Below are 23,145 nucleotides of genomic sequence, written 5' to 3' on the forward strand. Positions count from 1 at the left end.
AATGACAATTTTCTTCACAAGCTCATCAATAATGATTTTGATACTTGATATCACTATTTGCGAGTCTAGGACTGTGCACGGTTCTCTTTTTTTGAAAAAAAAAACTGAACCTTAAATGTTTTATAAGAGTGGTTTGATTAATAGAATTGTATTTTACAAAGTGGGTTGGTTTAGTTTTTTTTTTCCTTCAAAAAAGTTGGGTTTTTTTTCTCCAGTTTGGTTCGGTTTTTTGGTACATCTCTTATTTTGTCCTTTTCTCAATAGACCTTATCTTTCGCTAGTATTTAGAATTTAGATAAAATTGAACTGGATATTACTGTAGATAGAAATTTCCTTTCTCGATGGAACTATGAATTTGTAAGGCTCCAAAACTCACTGTAAATATAGCTTTGTCGCGGATAGCACAAGGCCATGGATGTGTATGTGTGGCAGATTCATACATATGATGTATACGGATATAATATTGGATATTTATCAAAAAGTTAAAATTGCACTTAAAATGAATGAATATTGCTTTGCCTCTGAACTTGTTTGTAGCCCTCTATTTGATCTCATTAGCATTTTAATTTTTATAATTCTTGGCTGTTTGGAAGACCTAGCGCAATCCAAGTTCAAGCATTTGGTTTTGCCTATGGTACAATGTATGATAATTGTCAATCTCCTGCCAGCTGCCGCACTTGAGGAAGTGAAAATATAGTCCATTTTATCTAATATCTACCTCATGAGATTTAGTTGGTAGTTGGGTAACGCGGAACCATTTGATCTAGAAAACCCAAAAGAGGAAAGCTGGACAGAAAAATGAAATAGTAACTATCAATACAGCGGCAAGCCTTATTACATGTGAAATCATATTACATGATATTTTGCAAAATTTTAGCAATGAAATTCCACATTTAACAACACATATCCATACAACGCAACGAAGGATTTAATAGTTGGACCAACAAAAATTATAAATTTATAATTAATTAAATTACAATTATAACGTACTTCATTGGCCTTGTTTAATTTTAACTATCTTTATTCATTCAATTTATATTTATTTAAATTTATTAAACGAAAATGATCAAATACTTAAAAAAAATGTTTAGGCCTAAATATTGGCTCAAACCGATTAAACCTAGCCGTCAAAACCCACACCAATATCATCTGATCCGTTCAAGTCGAAATTACATTCAAGCAAATTTGATCAAATATTAAATAGTACATGTTCTTAAGGATTGAGGATTTTAGATCTAAAGCCCCCTGATGCCTATCATTGCTCATCGCCGAATATACAGATTGAGGTATATTTCTATTGATGATTAAAGGCTGGTCATCGCCGAGTGTCCTATCATTGCTCAGGTCTCACGAAATACTTAGCTGTTCATGCAGCCAAGAGTAGCGACTAGGTGCAAAACTAACAGAATATATCATTTCTTGCCTTTCATCTTTTCTGGTTCATTACATAGATTTTTTATATGTACGAAGAAGTGTCAAGGAGAAGAAAATAAAATGAATAAAGGGGATAAAAAAAAAATCAAAATTGTTATAAAAGTAAATTAGCTTGCATCACAATGTTTTCAAAAGCTCCCTTATCCAACTTCTCGATAGCCTTATAAACTTAATTAGTTAGACATTCTTGCCTTAAGATATAGCCCCAAGAGTATAAATTTACAATTAAAAAAAACTCATGAACTAAACGCTATTCCAAACTAGACCTAGATCATGAATGTTTTGTAGTCAAATGACGAAAAAACAATTATGACAATCTTATTATTGCACAGTCTCATGTTGGAGAACTCAATTTATTTGAGGTCACTTACTCTAGGCCATAGCTGTACTGTACACTGTCTGTACTGAAAGCTGAAGATTTGGGGGGTTGTGTCTTCCGCCAATGTGAACCACAAGGAATTTGAGACTCCGTAGACAAAGTTTCTGTATTGATGGATTCCTTCTTCTTCGAAGGAATAAAATGCAGTTTTTGCAACAATATGCTATTCTCTAGCAGAGAACACAAAATTTTCTAACAACACCTGTACAGCTATTACAATGCAAAATGAATTTGTACTAGCAAAATCTAGAGAGCCAAAAAATAAGTTAAGTAGCTGGTCTCTTGTACACTAAAAAATAGTTCAATAGTTCATGACTTGTGAAGAAAGGTTAAGCAAGGGCTCGAGTGCACTCGGATGAAACTTGCGAGCAAAGAGGAAACAAATGGACGTCATCTCTGAATTATATCGACAAAGGGATACATTGTTCCTTATAGCCTGTATAAAATCCACAGTTATATTGTCTCTCCCATAGGTTGCTGGATGAGGACCGAGCATTGACCAGTCAACCCATGTGACTGTTCTGTTTGAATTAAGCGAACCATGAAACATGTTGAGGAAGGTTGGAATGTAATGTTCATCTGGGTAGCAAGCAGGCTTACAATATTTACGGAAGAGGGAATAATAGTGGGTGTCAGAGATTATATAAACAGCCAGAGCACGGTTTAGTTCAAACCACTGAGAGCCCTTACGCCAGTGTTTAAGTTGAATATGAGGAAGCATATTGCGGCTGTAGCGGCCACGGCCATAACGGGTAGGGTCATCGTACGATTCAACAAAGCTGTGGGCAGAATCAGTGAGATATCTGTAAACAGTAGGGAAGTTGTAGACAGGGATGCAGCTCTCTGAAAGGAGAACAAAGCGCTCATTTGAAAAGTCGAGCAATGCATTGGCTAAAAGGCGCCTCTCAGCATCTGCGAGTGTAACTGTCCCCCATGAGACATCCTGAAAAAGAATTTGGTAAGCACATGAGATGCGAATTGAATTGGGTTCTAGACCTAGTTTCCTTAAAAGTTATAAAGAAGGAAATGCAACCTGACTAGGGATGTGGCGAGCGTAGAAAGGGGAAGAAGGGGAAACGTTGAGATGGTAACGGGGAGGGGCATGGATGTAAATGTTGAAGAGGTGAGAGTGACCGTGGAAGAATCTCTCCCAGAGGGGCAACAGGGGAAGGGGACCCCGGGTGAGAAACATGAAGGCCACCTTGGGGGTTCTCCTGAAGGGGTAGCCCTGTTTCTTCGGCATCAAGGAAGCCCTCCAGAAGAGCTCCTCGTCGGAGAGGGTGTGCGTCAGGTTCAGGGGATGAAGGAAGGCGCTCATGTCCAGAGGGGGAGGAGGAGGTGCCGGTGCGGGTGCCGTTGCCGTTGCCGGGGTGCACTTGCTATTGCCAACATTGCTGACCGATATGTACTCATATGGCTGCGATATGAAATGGGTTTTTATGTGAGAGCTTGTTGTGAGTCCGATCACCACTCCTCCCGCAAACACCACCAAATATGTTAAGATTTGGGCCAATCTCAGCAACCCCACGTGCTTCTCTCCTCCTCCCCCCTCCTCTCTCTGATTCCGACCCATCCTCTCTCTTTCCAATTCTACAGATCAATTTCTCACTCCACCATCAACACCTTCTCCGATCCAATTATTGCACACTCTTCCTTGTTCCCTTTCATCTATTCTATTTCTATTTCTATTTCTATTTCTACCCCTCCCTCTCCCTCTCCCTCTATTCTATTTCAATACGCCTCTAACTTATTTTAGGGTTTTTTTTCTTTTTCATCCCACATTCATCAATATTTTCCTATTAAATACTATACCATCCTTTTTAATATTTTTTTTATCTACCAAATTAATATAATCATATTTTACAATACAATAAATAATATTATCAAACTTCTTAACGTTTAATAACATTTCAATTAAGGATTGTTGGTTCTGTTTTCTAATTATAATTCTACTTTTATTTAAAAATAATGTATTCGTTTCTTATACAAACCGCTCTAATATATATATTTATACATATTATTGAACTCAAATTTTTATTTTAATTAAAAAATAGTACCAAAAATATATATAATATTAATTCATATTCTTGTTTATTTTTAAGACCCAAGTGTAGTAAGAACCATATTTATTTATCCCATTCCCTGGCTGGTGTTTTTTTCTCCTTTTGCGGCGTGTACATGTGTGTTAGTGTTACCTGTGTGTCCCCTTTCTTGTATTTGTATAGTTCGTTTTCTCTTTTCTGTATCTTTGGCCTGAGACCTAATTAAAATCTAAAAAAGAAAATTAAATGGTTATAGTGTATCTAGTGTATTAACCACAAACAATACAATTAATTATTTCAATTTAATGTCAATCTGTGTCTTATTCTTAAATGTCCCTTTCACTCGCTAATGTTCCTAATCCAGATCATGTTTTGTAATGACTCCTTTTCATTATTTGACGTTATCGAAAATACAATAATTATTTCATTCGTGGAATTCGAACGTCCAATTTCTTAGTCTTCGCACACAATGAACAAAAAGGTTGAATTGTGCGGCTCATGTGATTCTTGAGTAGAAGCCCAAGACTGTAATGTGCATTTTACCTCTATACGTCATAATTATGTAAAAAAAATTACTTAATTATTTTATTCACATATTTTTTCATCTAAATCTTAGACATAAATGTGCATTTTGACTATAAATGAAATGGTATTCCAAATTTTTTACTCATCTCCTAATTCTATCTTCAAATAATCTCTTTTTAAGTCTAATACTATCTCTAAAAAAATTTATGTGTAGATTTATTTTTAAGGTCCTACTTCATCCTGTTATATTAATTATGTTTGTTGGGATAAATCCTCTTTTCTTTGGATTAATTTTAATATCAATAACTTTGTAAAAAAAAAAATCTTGAAGAGTTTCTTACATTGATTTTCTTGGGACAACCTTGAAAATTAGGAGCATGAGTTTGTGTAGTGTAATCCCTTTCTAGATTATAAATATTGATCGTATTTAATTATTTAGGTTAATAATTTTTATATTATTATGAATAGGAAAGATATTAAAATAAACAAATAAATTTTCTAAGTAAAGTTCTATTATATAATAGTTCTATTATAAAAGTTATAAATTTTTAAATATTACAAAATATTTCTTTTTATACACATCATAACTTATCGAAATAACTCCCATCTTAAACTTTAGATTTTACATTTGACTTCTAACTTTGATTCCTATTTTTCTATATCAAGAAATCTCTTAGCATTTGAATTTCAAGTATTTATGGGGTCACATTTAATTTCATCAATGTCAAACAAACAAATCGTACAACCACTTAGATAAATTTATGCAAATTATTAATAAACATACTACAAGATTATTATTCATCAATACTAACATTTTAAAATATGCGGTATGTTTATGAAATGCAAGTTTTGACTCAAAATATTTTTTATAAAATCATTTTGACTTGGCATTTCGTGGAGATTTTCTCTTTAAAGTGTTTAGTGAAACTTATTAACAAACACACAACAAGATTAATAATTCATCAATGCTACCAATTTAAAATATGTAGTATGCTTATGAAATGCAGGTTTTAACTCAAAATATTTTTTGTCTAAAAACTTTATGGAGATTTTCTCTCCTGAGTGTTTAATGAAGGCAAAGTTTAACATTACATTGTCCAATGATTCAGTAATGAACCACTAAAAGCGAACAAGTAGACAATAGTAAAAACGTCGATGCACTTGACAAATGACTACAACATTGACTATTTTGTGGGGTTATCTATGTTAAAACACTCATCAGACCAAAGGTCTATATACCCTTAACGAAATATCTTATCTTATCCATTCTACTTAATCTCATTTACAATCAATGACATTGATAATTTAAATATCAATTTCATAATAGACATTCTTTCTTTTTTGGTTTTCTTCATCATTGTCATTATCACATCGCTATCATTGTCATATCAAATTACCAAATGCCTTTGATAGTAAATTTAAATAATAAAACTAATATATATATATATATATATATATATATATATATATATATATATATATATATATATATATTATCAAAAACCTTATTTCTCATTTCTTTTACTATCAACTATTCTTGATAGTAAAATAAAAACATTTTCAAACTTCTTCACAAAAATCTTTTATTTTTTCTGCAAAATTATTTTGACTCAAAAATCATATTATGCATCATGTCCATGTAATATATGTCATATGCATTTATAACAATTCATCATTTAAGTTATAAATAAAATCAAATAAATTCATGCAACTTTATACACATTTAGTAAATTAAATATTTTCTTTTTATTTTCAATTAATCAATATATTAAAACCTTTTTTTCTAATTTATTTCTTAATATACTTTTAATATTATCCCAAAATTTTAATTAAACCTATGATTATTTTCTAATATTTCAACTTTACCTTTGGTTTTAATTACTATTTCTAGTATTACCCTTGATTATTTTCTAATATTTCATTTATGTCCTTGATCATTTCCTACCATTTTATGACTCTCTTTAGTTATTTTTTCGTATTCTAATTATGTTCCTAACTAGTTTATAATATTTTAGTTTTATCCTTAAATTTTTCTTAAATTTCCAATTTTGCCACTACTTATTTTCAAAATATCCAATTGTACCCTTGAACATTTCTATTATTCCATTTGTGTTCATAATTCATTATTAAAATTACTATTATACCCTTAATCTTTTCCAAAAATTTCATTTATGTCCCTAGCATGTGAAATGATCATTTTGTCCTTGAACTTTTTGGAAAATTTTCATTATATCTCTTTCTTCAATCTCGGGCTGCATCTTCCCCCCATTATAATCGACATTCATTTTTTAATTTTTCAACATCAAACAATCTAATTTAAACACAATTATCATCAAACAAATAAGAAACACATCAAATTTACTTAAGAAGTAACAATTACATCATATAATCCAACTTTAATTCAAGTCTTTTAACTTAAGGTTTGAAACATCCAACATGCAAATAATGATCAAAACTTATTCTACAACTATCCTAAACATAAAAATATCAATAAAATTAAACATTTAACCCCTACCTATTTCTCCAAAATTTTGTTAGTTTTCTTTTACTTTTCTCTTAACTTTCTTTTCTCACTTCTTATTCTTCTTCTTCTTCTTTTTCTTGTCTCATTCTCTTCTCTCCTTCTTTTATTCTTTTACTCTATGGTTTCCTCTTTTTCCCTCTCTTTTGGCCGTGAGTTTTTGTGGTGGGGTTGGATGAGCTTTTGTTTTATTTAGGTGTAGGTATTTCGTGAAGGTTTTCATTCAATTTTTTCCATTTATTTCCACCGACTTGTTACTTCCATCGAATGTTAAGTCAAAATTTTTGACTCACTTTGTGATTGAGAATCCAGTCAAATAACCTATAAATGCGTGTCCTAATGTTACTTTTCCAAGAATGCACCATTCTTGTAGTATTTTATGGGATTTTTTAAGATTTTTCTAGAAACCCTTTCAATTTCTCACATTCTAAATAGGATAAGCAGAAACTAATTTCACCATTAAATTTCTCAGAAGTATCTCTTAATTAATTATTTAAAAATTGTTTTACTTGTCACAATTTGATTTATTGAAAATTATACTTAACTTTTTTTTAGTTAGACAATTTAATTATGTTCCGGCCAAATGGTGGATTAGGATTTTTTCCTAGATCGTGCCTTAGAGCCAGAGCATTCAAAAGTGTAATCTGTCTTCTCAACTCTAGGGTTTTGGGTTTTATAGTTTATTGTTCACGGGCCTTATGGGCCCCGAGAATATAGGGATCTTTTTAGCCGTTCCAATCTAGAAAATACTTGGTGAGTGAAGGTGGGACCTCGCCATTACTGAGTGTCCAATCGGATAATGACCGAGTAAGCCTTTATGGGTGGGAGTCAATCGGTATCTGGCTCTGAGAGGGTGAGTCGGCCAAGGTTACAGTCGGGTGAGTCGGCCAAGGTTACAGTCGGGTGAGTCGGTCAAGGTTACAGTCGGGTGAGTCGGCCAAGATTACAGTCGGGTGAGTCGGTCAAGATTACAGTCGGGTGAGTCGGCCAAGGTTACAGTCGGGTGAGTCGGCCAAGATTACAGTCGGGTGAGTCGGCCAAGGTTACAGTCGGGTGATCACAGGAGGGGAGATCAGGTCGTGAAATGGCCTGGGCAGTGCACGGGTTTATAGTCGGCCTCACACATGTAAGAGATACCAATCGGCCAACGACCGAGACGGTCCACTTGCCTTCCAGCCTTGAGCCTATAAGGCGAAAAGGCTTAAGGTGTAGTTCTTATGGTCCGAGATACCAATCGGCCTACGACCGAGACGGTCCACTTGCCTTCCAGCCTTGAGCCTATAGGGCGAAAAGGCTTAAGGTGTAGTCTTTGGGCTAAAATGAATCGTCAAAATTCCGGCCAAAATGACCAAGTTATAAACTATCCAGTACTGTATATTTTTCCTTTCCTATTAACTATGCAAGTTTTAGTCAAAACATATCATATTTTTGAAAAATGAATGAAAAACTTCTAAGCTAAAGCATCATGAAAATGAAAACAAGAGAAATAGATTCATCTCGTTCGAACTCCGATTCTTAGGAAAGTAAAGTTTTAAGAATAGTTTGGAGAAGTACTGAGGCGCCGACTTTCCGGTGCATAAGGCGACAAAAAGTAATAAGTTAAAAAAGATTAAATTTTAAGAGTCATTAACTTGTCCAAATACCGATTGACGTAACTATAAAAATATACTAAGTTAAAAAGGAATCTATTTTGAGCAGAAACCAAAAGAAGTTGGTCAAATTCCGATCCCAGCAGTGAATGAAGCAATATTTTAAGACTTGAAGTTACGAACGAGGTGTAGTCGGCCGAATTCCTATCTTTAATGATGAGTAAAAATATTTCTAAGTTAAAACGTAAAGCTTTGAACCAACAAGAAGTCGCCTATGTGCCGATTTCACATAATCAGTGAAATATGCTAAGTTAAAAACTCCACAGCCTTAAGCAATATGATCGCCCAAATGCCGATCTCACCTTGGAAGAATAATTAGGTTGAAGATTTATGTTCGGCTAGAGTTGTCAGCTGAATGCCGATTCAAATAAACGCCAGTTTAATGAATTTAAAACGTTTGACACAGAGATCGGCTAAATGCCGATCTCGACTCTGACGCTGAATGTTCGAAAACTTCATCGTCAAAAATCTGATCCAGTAATTGAAGTGATGTGAAAGGGAAAATATTATCCTTTTTTCAATTAAATTGGGTTCGGTCTTCGAGTTATTTATACTCGCCCAGTCGGATTTTTGCCGACAATCACGAGTTTGCCTTCGAGTTATTTATACTCGCCCAGTCGGACTTTTGCCGAAAATCATGAGTTTGTCTTCGAGTTATTTATACTCGCCCAGTTGGACTTTTGCTGACAATCACGAGTTTGTTCTTCGAGTTATTTATACTCACCTAGTCAGATTTTTACCGACAATCACGAGTTTGGTCTTCGAGTTATTTATACTCGCCAGTCAGATTTTTCCCAACAATCACGAGTTTGGTCTTCGAGTTATTTATACTCGCTCAGTCAGATTTTTACCGACAATCATGAGTTTGGTCTTCGAGTTATTTATACTCGCCCAGTCGGATTTTTCCCGACAATCGCGAGTTTGGTCTTCGAGTTATTTATACTCGCCCAGTCGAATTTTTCCCGACAATCACGAGTTTGGTCTTCGAGTTATTTATACTCGCCCAGCCGGACTTTTGCTGACAATCACGAGTTTGGTCTTCGAGTTATTTATACTCGTCCAGCTGGACTTTTGCCGACAATCACGAGTTTGGTCTTCGAGTTATTTATACTTGCCCAGCCGGACTTTTGCCGACAATCACGAGTTTCTTCTTCGAGTTATTTATACTCGCCCAGCCGGACTTTTGCCGACAATCACGAGTTTGTTCTTCGAGTTATTTATACTCGCCCAGTCAGATTTTTCCCGACAATCACGAGTTTTGCTGCCTTTAAATAACACACATGTCGATCATGGAAAGATAAAAGAGATGGTATTTAATAAAATTGGAATTATTGGTTAGTGGTGCCTCGTTAAAAAACCTTCTTAGCAAAAAACCTTTTCACATTTTTATATGGAATAAAAATCTCTTGGGACGACCCCAGCTTCTCGGCTTTCAGCTGCCCTTTTTGTTGATTTGTCCCTCCTCCGTCTTGATGTGACTCAGGGTGAAAGCTCTCACCTCCGATATCGTTTGACAATTCGCTTTCTCCAACGCGATGTTGAAAGCTCCAGACCTTAAGCCCTTCTAGAACGCGATGACTGCCATCCTTTCATCCAAGGACGTTATCCTCAAGGCGACCTCATTGAACCTTTGCAGAAAGTCCTTCGACGACTCCTCTTGCTACTGTTGAGATCGAACAAGTCCGACGTGATCGGTGGTTTCTTCCTGTTAGCGACGAACTATGCCATGAAGTGCCAACTAAAGACATTAAAGTCGGTGATTGATCGGTCAGGGATACCACTAAACCAATCCAGTGCTGTTTTTTTGAGTGTACGCATGAATGGTTTGCAGCGAACTTCCATACTTCCTCCACAAATCAACATTTGAGCGCGGAAATCTGTCAAGTGCTGACTGGGATCCTGAGTTCCATCAAAATGTTCGACTTGGGGAATCCGATGATCCCTCGGGATGGTCTCGGCCTCTATGGCCTCCGAAAAAGGTCGAAAATCCCTGGGGACTTCCATCATGACATTTTCTTCCACCGTTCTGGCGTTGGCCGTTATCATAGCTCGCATCTCGTTCGCCCGCCTCCTAATCTCCTCGTTTTCTCGTTGAATAGCCTCCTCTCTCTCCCTGGATCGTGCATTTTCCTCCCTCAAACCGTTGATCAATGCCATCATCTCCTCCATGGTAGGGTGTTGTGAGTCGCTGTTGGATGTACCGCCTCTCGCCATGGTAAAGTGAGGGTTCTTCTGTGTTATTTGGGGCGTAGGAAAAGTTTCACCGCAGCCCCACGGTGGGCGCCAAAATTTTTCGGCCAAAGGGTGGACTAGGGTTTTTTCCTAGATCGTGCCTTAGAGCCAGAGCATTCAAAAGTGTAATCTGTCTTCTCAACTCTAGGGTTTTGGGTTTTATAGTTTCTTGTTCACGGACCTTATGGGCCCCGAGAATATAGGGATCTCTTTAGCCGTTCCAACCTGGAAAATACTTGGTGAGTGAAGGTGGGACCTCGCCATTACTGAGTATCCAATCGGATAATGACCGAGTAAGCCTTTATGGGTGGGAGTCAATCGATATCTGGCTTTGAGAGGGTGAGTCGGCCAAGGTTACAGTCGGGTGAGTCGGCCAAGGTTACAGTCGGGTGAGTCGGCCAAGATTACAGTCGGGTGAGTCGGCCAAGGTTACAGTCGGGTGAGTTGGCCAAGGTTACAGTCAGATGAGTCGGCCAAGGTTACAGTCGGGTGAGTCGGCCAAGATTACAATCGAGTGAGTCGGCCAAGGTTACAGTCGGGTGAGTCGGCCAAGATTACAGTCGGGTGAGTCGGTCAAGGTTACAGTCGGGTGAGTCGGCCAAGATTACAGTCGGGTGAGTCGGCCAAGGTTACAGTCGGGTGATCACAGGAGGGGAGATCAGGTCGTGAATTGGCCTGGGCAGTGCACGGGTTTATAGTCGGCCTCACACATGTAAGAAATACCAATCGACAAACGACCGAGACGGTCCAAATTATTTATCCTAAATATATTACAATGAAGATAAAATCCTATTTTTTATATCGAACATTTTTCTAACTTAATATTTTATTAAAATAAGTTTTCTAAGGATGACATCCTACTCTTGATCGTGGTATATTAAAGTTCCCGAGGTTAAGAAGTTGCTTTATTTTCGTCGCTTATGCAAACGCAAGCCTCAATATATTTTCGTTTATATCTTTTAAAAATGAGAAATGTCGTGTTAACTTATTGCCTGTGTTAAAATAACATCTATATCTATATTATCGTATATGTAACGTTAAAATGATGAATATGTTATAAAATTAGGGGTGCGTAAAAAATCTAAATTGATCCGAACTGATCCATAACTGATCCATAACTGATTTGATCTATTTTAAAAAATCCGATTCATTTTGAAAAAAAATCTGAATCGAACCACTTTATAAAACCAGTTCAGTTATCCGATCCATTTTTACAAAGTGGATCGGTTTGGTTTTTTAAAAAAACCGATCCATATGTGAGTAAAAACTAGATAATTGCACTGTACCGAACCGGTCCATTTTCAAAAAAATCAATCCATATTTTAAAAAAATCAAACTGATCCACTTTATAAAAAATGGATCGGTTAACCGATTCGCTTTTATAAAACGGTTCAGTTTAGTTCGGTGCAGATTTTTCAAAAAACCGATCCATGAACACCCCTGTACATTTGAATATAAAACACATTTTTTTAAAATAAGCACTGATGCTCAAATAAGTAACTGGTGTTTGTTTTGAAATTTTTAATGCACACTCCAACACAAATTCTTATTAAGAACTGTTCTTAACAAGAAAGTATCACTGTGCAGATGGTCTAAACATTAAACCGGGGTGGTACATTAAACATCAGAAATCATTTATTAAACACATACAAATAGTCATATAAACAGGGATGGTACATTACACATCCAAATAATTCATTAATCATCTGTTTGGATCAAGAGTGAAATAAAAAAAAAAATGGAAAGGATAAGAATAGAAAAAAAGAGAGAATAAAAAGATGTGTTATTTAGATGAATAGAAATAATTAATTAAAATATATTAATTTTAAAATTTAGAGAATAAAAATTTATCTCCTATAATAAAATATATTAATTTTTTAGTCCATTGTTATATTTTTCTTACCGTAAAATATTTAGAATATTTAAAATTGTTGTTATAAAAAACAATTAATTTGTTTAAGAAATAAAAAAAAGAAGAATATTTGTTTGTTATTTCATGTGAATTTACAATTTAGGGTGGGGGTGAGGGGTGATGGGCCGTGGAACAGAAAGGCCAGGAGAATGATAAAAATGTTGTGGGGAGGGACGGAGGAGAAGAGCAACAGAAAAATGGAAGAGGGTAAGAGTCGAAAGGAGAAGAGGAAGGCAATGAAGAAAATGAAACGGAAGCAGACAAGGAGGGAGGCGGCGGAGAGGGAGAGGCGGGAGGAAGAGGAGCGGCTGAAGGATCCCGAGGAGCAGAGGCTGATGCAGTTGGCGGAGCAGCAGGAGGTGGAGAGAATGCAGAGGGAAAGGATCCTGTTCGAGGAGAGAGAGAGGGCTTGGATGGAGAGGATCATCCAAAAACAAGATGACCTGGAGGAGAAGGAGAAGGAGAAGGAGGACCAAGACGAAGACGAATATCAATACGTCCAGGACGAAGGCCCTCCGGAGATTATCTGGCAAGGAAACGAGATCATCTTCAAGAAGAAACAGCTCAGAGTTAGGGTTGCGGACAAGAATGAAAACCACCAGGTAATCTTTATGTCTATGCCTATGCCACTTCAACTCCATGCTCCATTCCTAATCGAATCGCTCGCAGGACAAGAATAATAGACCTGTATCAAATCCCTTACCCCCGGAATCGGAATCGCAATCGCAATCGCAATCGGAGTCACACACTCACATGCTCCAGGATGTTGCTCAACATATACCCAATTTCGGAACTGAGCAGGTTTCATTTTCTTCTCTTTTCATCTTCTCACTTTCCAATTCACTCACTCACGCTCATGCTTCTGCTTTGCATACCAGGATAAAGCTCATTGCCCTTTTCATCTTAAAACCGGAGCATGTCGTTTTGGTCTACGCTGCAGCAGAGTCCATTTTTACCCTGATAAGTCATCCACCCTCCTTATCAAAAACATGTACAACGGTCCTGGCCTTGCATGCGACCGGGACCAAGATGAGGGCCTTGAGGTCTGTTTATTGTATCCTCCTCCTTTACTACATCAATGCTCATCTTTCTTAACAATTGCGGAAAGTGGCGGAAAGCCAAAAATATTCTATATCATATAGCGGATAGCTAAAGTTGCATTGCATTTTAAATAAAATGTAATATACACATATATAAATGTTTATTTGCAAATAGACTTAGTTGGGGACTCTGCAGATGACTAGAGGATGTAGGATACATGCTACAAACATGACACCATAGCGGCTGCTATAGCGGGCAGAGTCATGATCGCTGATTCAAGGAATTTCGCAATGCAATATTGTTATAGTGATTGCCATTTAACAACGCTGCACCCTAACAACCCTTTTACATCTTTAATCTATGTCTCGCGCTTCAATTACTAATATAATTCTAAAACCAAATCCAATTCAAAATTTCCTATTCTGTCTGTGGATCGTCTTCAACATTTAAATTCATTTTTCTTTGTCTGTCAAGGAACCGTATTCAATTCAATTCTATGACTTAATAATTATCAGATATTCATTGCAAGACTCATTTGGCTGGAGGCTTATCATTTGGGCCTTGGTTGGTCAAAGTTAAAGATATTGGCTGTTGTATCCTACTTGCTTAGCCTGGGAATAAGCTTTTTATATTGATATTGATCCCCTCCCCCCTTGTTAACACTTACTCCATTTCATTTACTTTGCTTCATTTGACTTTTATTCCCCCGCCCCCTCCTCTTGTGTATTTTTATTTACTGAGTCCTTCACTGGCAATACCATTCACATCATACTTCTATGACATGATGTTTCAATTAAAATTATGTTATCATAACATTTTTAAAATAGATTCAATAGTTATACTGAATATAAAACTTTTTTTTCCAAATTTTTGTTACAATTTCCAAAATCTCCTGCTCTAATAACATGTTCTTGCTCCTTAACCATAAGTAGTTATCAGGCGTTATCCAAGTCTTGGCCTATGGAGCAATGTTGCAGACTAATGGTCATGACATTCAAAGGGTTTGAGATTGCAGCAGCAAGACCTTAAAAATGTTTATGCAGTTAGTGACTCTTAAATACTTTGCTATTGTGATTTTTTTTTTTAATCTTTTTTCCTGCAGGAGGAAAAGAGGTTTTTACACAAATGTTTTTTGGTCATGCTTGAGTATATTTATATTTATAAAACCTCTCTGAAGTCTCTATTGCAAGTCATGCTTTGCATTCTATTTCATATTTTTTTGGTTCTTGTGTAATTAGATGGAAGCATTAAAGATTTTGAATTAGAAGAAGTGCATCTCATATAGCACTTCATATTTGAAGGCACTTGCCTTATATATATCATTATGAACTATAAAATGTATTAGTTTTCATCAAATGATACTATTTCATATACAACTTAAGTATAACTTTAAAAATTACTACAAAATTTAACAGTATATAACTGACACGTTTTTGGTTAAAATGACATTAAAAAACCAATATATTGGTAAATGCAATGATGCACCATCAGATTATTTATCATTCCTTATCTGGTTTTGAAGCTGGTTAGCAAAGCTTCAACTATATCTTGGAGCACTGGGTAGTTAACTGTTTTAGGGGAGTACTTCTATAAGTCATTTGGAATGGTTGCATCAATACCATCCCAGAGGAACAGCTACGTGTCTCTTTAGATGAAACAGGATCTCTTCTATGTTCTGCCTGCCAAAACTTTGTATAAAGTTGTTGCTTTCACTGTCATCCAATGAGGGTGCAATTTATTTGTTTTTTTGCAATGTTATTTCTTCTTTTGAATTTCAATGTTATACTTTTTCCCATGCATACGCCAAAAATTGTAGCAGCTTTTTGATCCCTTATACACTATACAGAAAGCTGAAACTGGCATCTATTTCTTTAATTCCCTTCACATTTTTTTCATTTTTTTTTTGGGGGGGGGGGGGGGGGAGGGGTGGTGTTCAATATTACATATGGAACTTGTGACGTTTCATTTTGAAAACATCAAAACAAACAAAAGGCATTTTTTTGGTTGAAAACTTTTGACAAGATAAAGACTATTGGCTAAATTACTCTTTTGGTCCCTCATTTTAGTTAATTTATTCAATTTGGTCCCTTAATTTTCTGAAACGATGCAATGTGGTCCTTTCTACCCATGACGTCAATTTCTTGTACATGTGGCACAATAAGAAAATGACATGTATTGCTATACGTACAAAAATTTAACATCGATAGTCTAAATTGAACGGAAAGACACATTGCATCGTTTTAGAAAATTAAGTGACCAAATTAGAGCTTTTTAATAATAAAGGGACCAAATGAAACAAATTAAAAAAGTTGAGGGACCAAAACAGTAATTTAACCAAGACTATTTTATGTCCAAATCTCTCTATCTTCTATAACTCTTACTAAACACGCACATGCATTATTTATGTGTTCCACATATAATATGTTTGGTAAATTATGATTGTTTTTGAGAGAATAATTCATCCTTTTATATATATATATATATATATATATTTTTCCTGAAAAACTATCTTAACCTTTTAGTTATACCTTTTGTTTTGGCCACAAAAGATTTTATCTGAACATGCATAGCTCCAAGAATAAGTCATGTCTTATTTACACTGTTTAATAGCTCTATGTACATTGAATTTCATCAATGTAAATGTGAGATTGATAGTTTTCTTCAAATAAATTTAGTTTACAAAATTTCATACAATTTAAAAATTAGTTGAGATTTCATTACACAAAGTCATTTTTAACAAATAATATATTTGAAAATATAAGTGAATCTTTAGTCTACTATAACAATGCATGCTTATGAATGTCCAATTTATCTAATATTTGGGTATGCATGATCATAGAGTTAACATCACATGATTTATCAGTTAGATTTTTTAAATTAGTGTTATACCAAAAAGTATTAAATGATATATATATATATATATATATATATATATAGAGAGAGAGAGAGAGAGAGAGAGAGAGAGAGGAGGGATCCATTTACTCCAGGAGTAAGTCTATCTAGACTATATTTTATATCAAATTTCAAAGATCTAATTGTTGATTTTAAAGTTCTTAATGCATAGATCAAACTTGCATATTTTAAAAAAATTTGAAAATCATTTAATATTTCATTTCATGAATTCAAATCAATGTATAAAGTAATTTTATAATTATCTGTCAATTTGAATTAATAAAATGAAGTATCACATGATTTTCAAATTTTTTAAAAATTTGCAGACTTGATCTATGCATTAAGAACTTTAATTTCAACAGTTGGATCGTTGAAATTTGATATAGAACATGAGTTATTGAACGAAGTAAGTCTAGGTAGACTTACTCCTAGACTAAACGGATTCCTCCTTATATATATATATGTATATATTTATGTGTGTGCGTGTTGTCTTAGACCTGCTTCACATATGCGCATGTGTGTGTGTTTGGTTGGATTAGTGCTTGCTTTATTTGTATGATTACATTTCAACACATAAATATCTTTTTTGACCTCTTTAACCCCTTTTTCAGTATACAGATGAAGAGGTTGAACGATGTTTTGAAGAATTTTATGAGGATGTTCACACAGAGTTCCTGAAGTTTGGGGAAATTGTGAACTTCAAGGTTCTTTTTACTATCTATCATCTGTGTGTGTGCGCAAGTTTTACTTGAAAAATTTTGGAAATATATTTTTCAATTAATTTTGGTATTCTTTTGGGTTGTGTGAAATATCACAAATGGTTATCAATGATGGTTTATATCTAGCTATGTAGATAGGGCAAACTAAATCAGATGGAAAACTTACTCAACCATTTTCTTTATATATTTGTCATGTCTTGTCATTGCCTCACCCTATATACATATCAAACATTTGGAAAAAGAATTCTGGGATTATTGAAAAGATAGTTGTCAATAGGTCACGGTTTTTAGTAGTGGGTGGCTGGTGAAATTTCAGCAATTTGCAGGTGGTGCAAGTACAACTGTAACTGGGTGCAACTACCCTAATTTAGCTCTGTAAGTGTCATGCAGGGCTTTGTAGGGGGTGATTTTTTGGTTGCTCTTTCATTGAATCAGAGGCTTCAAATGAAGCCCTAATTTTCACTCACTTGAGCACATTTGCTCTCACAAACATCCATCATCTCTAGCAACAGTTTGACAATTTTCAGCCATCCCTGACCTCTAGCATTGTGGCCCTGTTCTGTACTTCTGTTCTGTATTTTCCAGTCATTCCTGTTCCCACTCTCTAACTGTCCTCTTTTCTCGTTCCTTTCATTTTGTTCTCTGCTCTCTGCCATTATTTATTATTATTATTATTATTACTACTACTATCATTATTAATAGCCTTTAATTTTGAATTATTTTTGTATATTTGAGCATATATATATATTTGTATAGTTTATGAATATAAATTATTTAGCTTGTAACTAATAGTTTACCGTTGAGGCCATCCTGCTTACCACCATCCTGTTATAATAGCAATTTCAGGGTCAGCCACTATATCTGGAATTGATAATTGTGATTTAAAAGTAAGCCAAAAAAGGATATGGCCTTTTCCTTTTCTGTGAAGCAATAGAACAATATTTTGAAAACTAAAATGGCAGAACATGTGAAAACATTATGAAGATCTCGAGTCTATTTATAAAATTTCTTGCATCTCAGCCTCAGGGTACTAATCCTATTATCAAAATCATCCCTGTCAGGTGTGTAAAAATGGTTCATTTCACTTGCGAGGAAATGTCTATGTACAGTATAAATTGTTGGATTCTGCTTTGCTTGCATATAACTCGGTGAACGGTCGCTACTTTGCTGGGAAACAGGTATTGCATTTGTATGTCTTGTTTGTGCTAGATGATTACCTGGATATTGCAAGTATAATTGTATGGATTTCAAGAAAGCTCCAACTGTGATAATAATTCATGTGCCTTGGGATGTTTACTTGGGACTTCATAGGTACTGTGTTCAGTAAACTGTCCCTTTTTTTTTTTTTTTTTTTTAAATTTTTATGTCCTGTAACTATTGTTATATTGGAGGAAAGCCTGAAAATTAAAGGTGGAACATATTTAGGTTAGGAGGCAGAGAAAATTCAGCTCTGTACTGTAAGCTTAAGTTCAGATTTATATGTTTGGTGCAAAACTGGTTAATGCTGGAGCATAATTCGGTTTGAAGGAGGCAGATAAAGTTCATCTCTGTACTGAAAGCTTATGTCAGATTTAAAGTTCAGAGGGAGTTTCTCCAAAGGATGCTTGTTTTGGTTGATGGATGAAAGATATAGGATTTTACTATCAAGTTCAGAAGTCTTGAATTGCTCGACATTGTTCATATGTTTATCGTATTTGGCTATGATTTATTGCAGGTAAGTTGTCAATTTGTTAACTTGACGAGATGGAAGGTTGCCATATGTGGCGAGTATATGAAATCAGGTTTCAAGGTATATAGTTATATTGATGAGCACTATATTTTATTTTTTCTTTTGGATACAATCATGTGCTGCTGGCTGCTGGGTTTCATTTTTGCAAATCATATAAACTTTTGGTTGGTTTCAACTGAAGCTTTTCACTTTGAAAAAGATGTTGGAAAATGTTTTGAATTGATGAATCGTGCTCATGGCGTTTCTTTCTTTTGCATCTATCTTAACAGACTTGTTCTCACGGAACAGCATGCAATTTTATCCACTGTTTTCGCAATCCTGGTGGAGACTATGAATGGGCTGATTCTGACAAACCTCCCCCAAAGTATTGGGTAAAAAAGATGGTCGCTTTATTTGGTTATTCTGTTGATTATGAGACTTCAGGGGAGCGAGGAAATTTGAGTTTGCCAAAGAATATATCAAAAACAGATTCTGACAGGTGTGCTTTCACTTTATTGTTCCGCATTACATGACATGCGATTGATTAAATTGGTTATTGGACAAATTGTAACCTATGTAGATGATTGATTGTAAATTAAGCAAATTTGTTGTAAATTTTAGCATGATGGAGGATAGGGCTGAGTGCTTATGATAGGTGTTGTAAAGGTTTTCAGGCTTGAGAGCAGACAGGATGCAACTTTTATTTAATATTGTACTTATAGATCATCCAAAAGATTAATGGTGTGTTTGGATGAGGAATTTTACAAATTCAAGAAATTTAAAAATCTTGGTACATCCACTTTCTTAATACATCCAATGTAACATTCTCATATTAATATTGTACCTTGTAAGCCGGTTTTGTAAAGATGAGTTAGACATTCACTTTCTTAATACATCCAATGTAACATTCTCATCTTTACTACATTGAGTTTATTTTCTTTTTTAGAATTTTGGCTTAGGGTTTAATTTCTTAATCTACAATTAAGGTGTCTGTGAAGAGGCTGCAACTAAGGTGGGCTACATGTAAACTGCAATTAAGGCAAATTTCCACCACTTTTGTTGGCTTTTATGGATTAGCATTCAGTTCCATCGTCTTCCATCATGAATCCTATGGTTACCGTTTTGCATCATTTATTTCTCCATCGTCTTGTATGATTGACCTTAAATACTTGAAGTGTGCGACTTGAGGAGGAACTATCTAAACTTCCTATCAAATACAAATGATGAGAAGAAAATATAACTTGGAATATTTTTCTTCAGATGGATTATGGAAGTTTGAATTGTTCAATGTCTTGATTTATTGTATCGTATTTTATTTAATTATTCTTTTATTTCTGGATATTTTTGCATGTGAATTTATACTTGTTCTTATAGTATCATAATCTTTTACAGGTACCACCACTCTAGAAGGTCGAGATCTAGGGAGATGGATCAGTTAAATTGTGGTCATTCTAGTAGAAGAAAACAGGATGAAAGAAAGCCAAGAACTCCTGATAAGGAACGAAATGCCAACTTCAAAAACAAGCATAAAAGGAAATCCAGAAGCAGAACTCCCGATGCTGATCCTGACAAGGAATTGTTAGAAAAAGAGGAAAATAAGGAAAGGCACCGCAAACACACCTGGAATAGTTCATTTAACAGGAACAGGGGTAACAATAAAAGCCGTGAAGAGGATTCTGATGTGGATTGGGATACTGGGGACAATGGAAAACAGCATCGCAGAGAAGGAAGAAACTCAAGAAAGTGGAACAGAGATATTAGAGTCTGGATTTCTGAGGCTGAAGAAGATAGGAATAGTGATAGAGATGATAAAATGCGCCATATTAGCAAAAGTAAAAGATCAAGACATCGGAGTGGCGATGCTTCTGAATCTAACAAAGATTTGCTTGGTAGAGGAGAGATGGAAACACACCATGATTACTCTAGGAAGAGCTCGAAGCACATAAGATCTGGTCTTCAGGACGACTATATATACTATGAGAATGAAAATGACAAAGATGATGGAGGAAGGCCTCCGAGGGAGAGTTACAAACGAGAACATCGTCACAACAAGAAGAGATCCGAACATTAGGAGAATTTGATCCTTCAGCCGTAGAGTGGATCTGGTTAGAACAAGAGGCATAATAGAAACAAGCAAGTGATAATCAGTTTAACTCACTAAAGATACTAGATCCCATCATATTTTGCAGGTTGGTTGTGTGACCTTATCGATAAATAAATAGATCGAGTGAATAATATTTTATATCAATTTTAATTATAAAATTTTAAACTTATTATTAAATTATTTGCTTAATGTAGATCGTTAGGTTTTGTTAAATTTTGATATTTTTATCCCGTCCCTAGTAAGGGGATGGTTTATGTTTCTTTTTCTTTGCTTGCTTTGCTTTTCTTTCCCTCTTGTAGCCAATTTTGTTGTTGATATTTTTATTCTATTCAATTTCGTTCTTCCTTATTTATCCTGAATTAAACTAGGGGGGTTAATAGCAAAAATTACTAAGTATTTTTTTTTTCTTTTGCACTTTATTTTCTTGTGACCGACTTTAATGTGATGCACCATAATATCCATGGTGCAAAACCTTCCATTGGTAAATAAGATGGGATCCTATTTTATGTTGATATTTAAGTGAGGGTTCGAATTGACTGATATTGAAGATGAATGGAGTTGTGATTAGGGAAGAAATGCCACTTGATTCAAGTGTTAACTGATTTTTGGCGAAATGCATTGAGGTACAGCAGTTGATTAGACATTCAAACATAAAGCACTATTTGGGTGTGGGCTGCGAGAGCGATACTAATTAAGACAAATTTTAAATACTAGATATTACCTCAAATAGAACATCATGCTTCATATAAATTCATTTTCAAAATTTTTCAAAAAATATTTCAGGACGATACTCAACGCGAGAAATACACAAAGGGAAGCAGAAACTTGAGTGATACATTTGATTCTTGAATGATAGTTTTAAGAAAGCCTAGCGAGATTTTCTTTTGAATGATGGTTTTAACAAGTCCATCGAGATTTTCTCAAAATAAAAAGCCTGTCAAAATAAACTATAACCAGACTGGTTTACTGAATTAAACAAACAAACATTAAAAAGATTCATCCAACAAGAAGCGAAAAATCCATGTTAACAGAGGATAGGAACTGGTGGATGACATAATGTAATGCAGCTATTAGAGAATGTATAGGAGACAGAGGAGCATGCATGAATTGTGAAGTTGAATCAAATCAAACCACTTGTCGAGTGTGAAAACATGGAAATAAGCAGCGAAACAAATAAGAACCAAAGCTAAAAACACATCCAAATTGACCAGTTGATCTTTCTCTCGTGATTGTGGGGACTGGAATGCCATAAACAGGTTCCGAAAGTGATAGATACGATGAGTTTGGGGTGTGGCTGGTGTCTACAGCAATCTCTTGTGGCAAGAAAGTTCCATAGTTGCTGTATTCAACTTGAAGCCATGAAGGTGAAGAAGGTAAGGGTGGAGCTGAAGGGTGGGTCTGGGAGGAACAAGAGCAGCAATAGTGAGGAGTATACTCATTAGTCTTCTTCCTTTTCTTTTTGGACCACAACTTGAGTTTCTTCACAGCTTTTATTATGTTTTTCATGAAGCTTCAAATGCTCTCGCTTAAGCTGTCGCTGCATTTGCCTATATATCTTTGAAAACCGTTTACGGGAGCGCCTTTCTTTGTTTTTCAAATATTTGACCGTTGCCTATTCACTACTATTCTATATACTAGTTTACGTTATATGGATATTTCCTCTGCTATATTTATCTATTCTGTCAACTTTTATCTTTTCCATTCCAATGTGAGCTAAGAAGTAAGAACGGATCTGACGGAGGTCAAAAGAAATTGTCCCAAAAGTTACTCGAATGTAAAAATCATGAATTAAGCTCGAACGTTATGCTTAAAAAAAACACTCGAGACCTTATTCATTCTTGACATACAGTCCACAAATTAAAAATTGCCTTTGATGCCTCAAAACAGTGGAATCAACAGTTTTACCCTTTACTATCTTTTAGTCTTTTACCCCTTACCGCAACATTGTTGCCAAACCGAATCGATTGACTTGTTGAATCGGAAAAGT

At 35.1% G+C, this 23,145-nt stretch overlaps 2 protein-coding genes across 2 annotated transcripts; one reads left to right on the forward strand and one right to left on the reverse strand.

Moving 5' to 3' along the window:
* Positions 1-1,499: 1,499 nt before the first annotated feature.
* On the reverse strand, positions 1,500-3,541 carry LOC109803940 (Core-2/I-branching beta-1,6-N-acetylglucosaminyltransferase family protein). Its single transcript, XM_020365637.3, has 2 exons — positions 2,847-3,541; positions 1,500-2,756 (listed from the first exon to the last, which is right to left on the reverse strand). The coding sequence occupies exons 1-2, from the start codon at positions 3,384-3,386 to the stop codon at positions 2,115-2,117; spliced, it is 1,182 nt and encodes a 393-aa protein (XP_020221226.1). The 5' UTR covers positions 3,387-3,541; the 3' UTR covers positions 1,500-2,114.
* A 9,265-nt stretch (positions 3,542-12,806) lies between these two features.
* Positions 12,807-21,506, forward strand: LOC109803279 (Zinc finger C-x8-C-x5-C-x3-H type family protein). The gene is made up of 8 exons (XM_020364784.3): positions 12,807-13,296; positions 13,364-13,495; positions 13,573-13,737; positions 17,239-17,331; positions 18,408-18,524; positions 19,061-19,135; positions 19,345-19,553; positions 20,447-21,506. Exons 1-8 carry the CDS (start codon positions 12,844-12,846, stop codon positions 21,123-21,125), a joined length of 1,923 nt encoding a protein of 640 aa, XP_020220373.1. The 5' UTR covers positions 12,807-12,843; the 3' UTR covers positions 21,126-21,506.
* Positions 21,507-23,145: the final 1,639 nt, after the last annotated feature.

This window comes from Cajanus cajan, chromosome 1 (assembly GCF_000230855.2).
Source record: "Cajanus cajan strain Asha chromosome 1, NIPB_CcT2T_4, whole genome shotgun sequence".
In the NCBI taxonomy this organism is placed as follows: domain Eukaryota; kingdom Viridiplantae; phylum Streptophyta; class Magnoliopsida; order Fabales; family Fabaceae; genus Cajanus; species Cajanus cajan.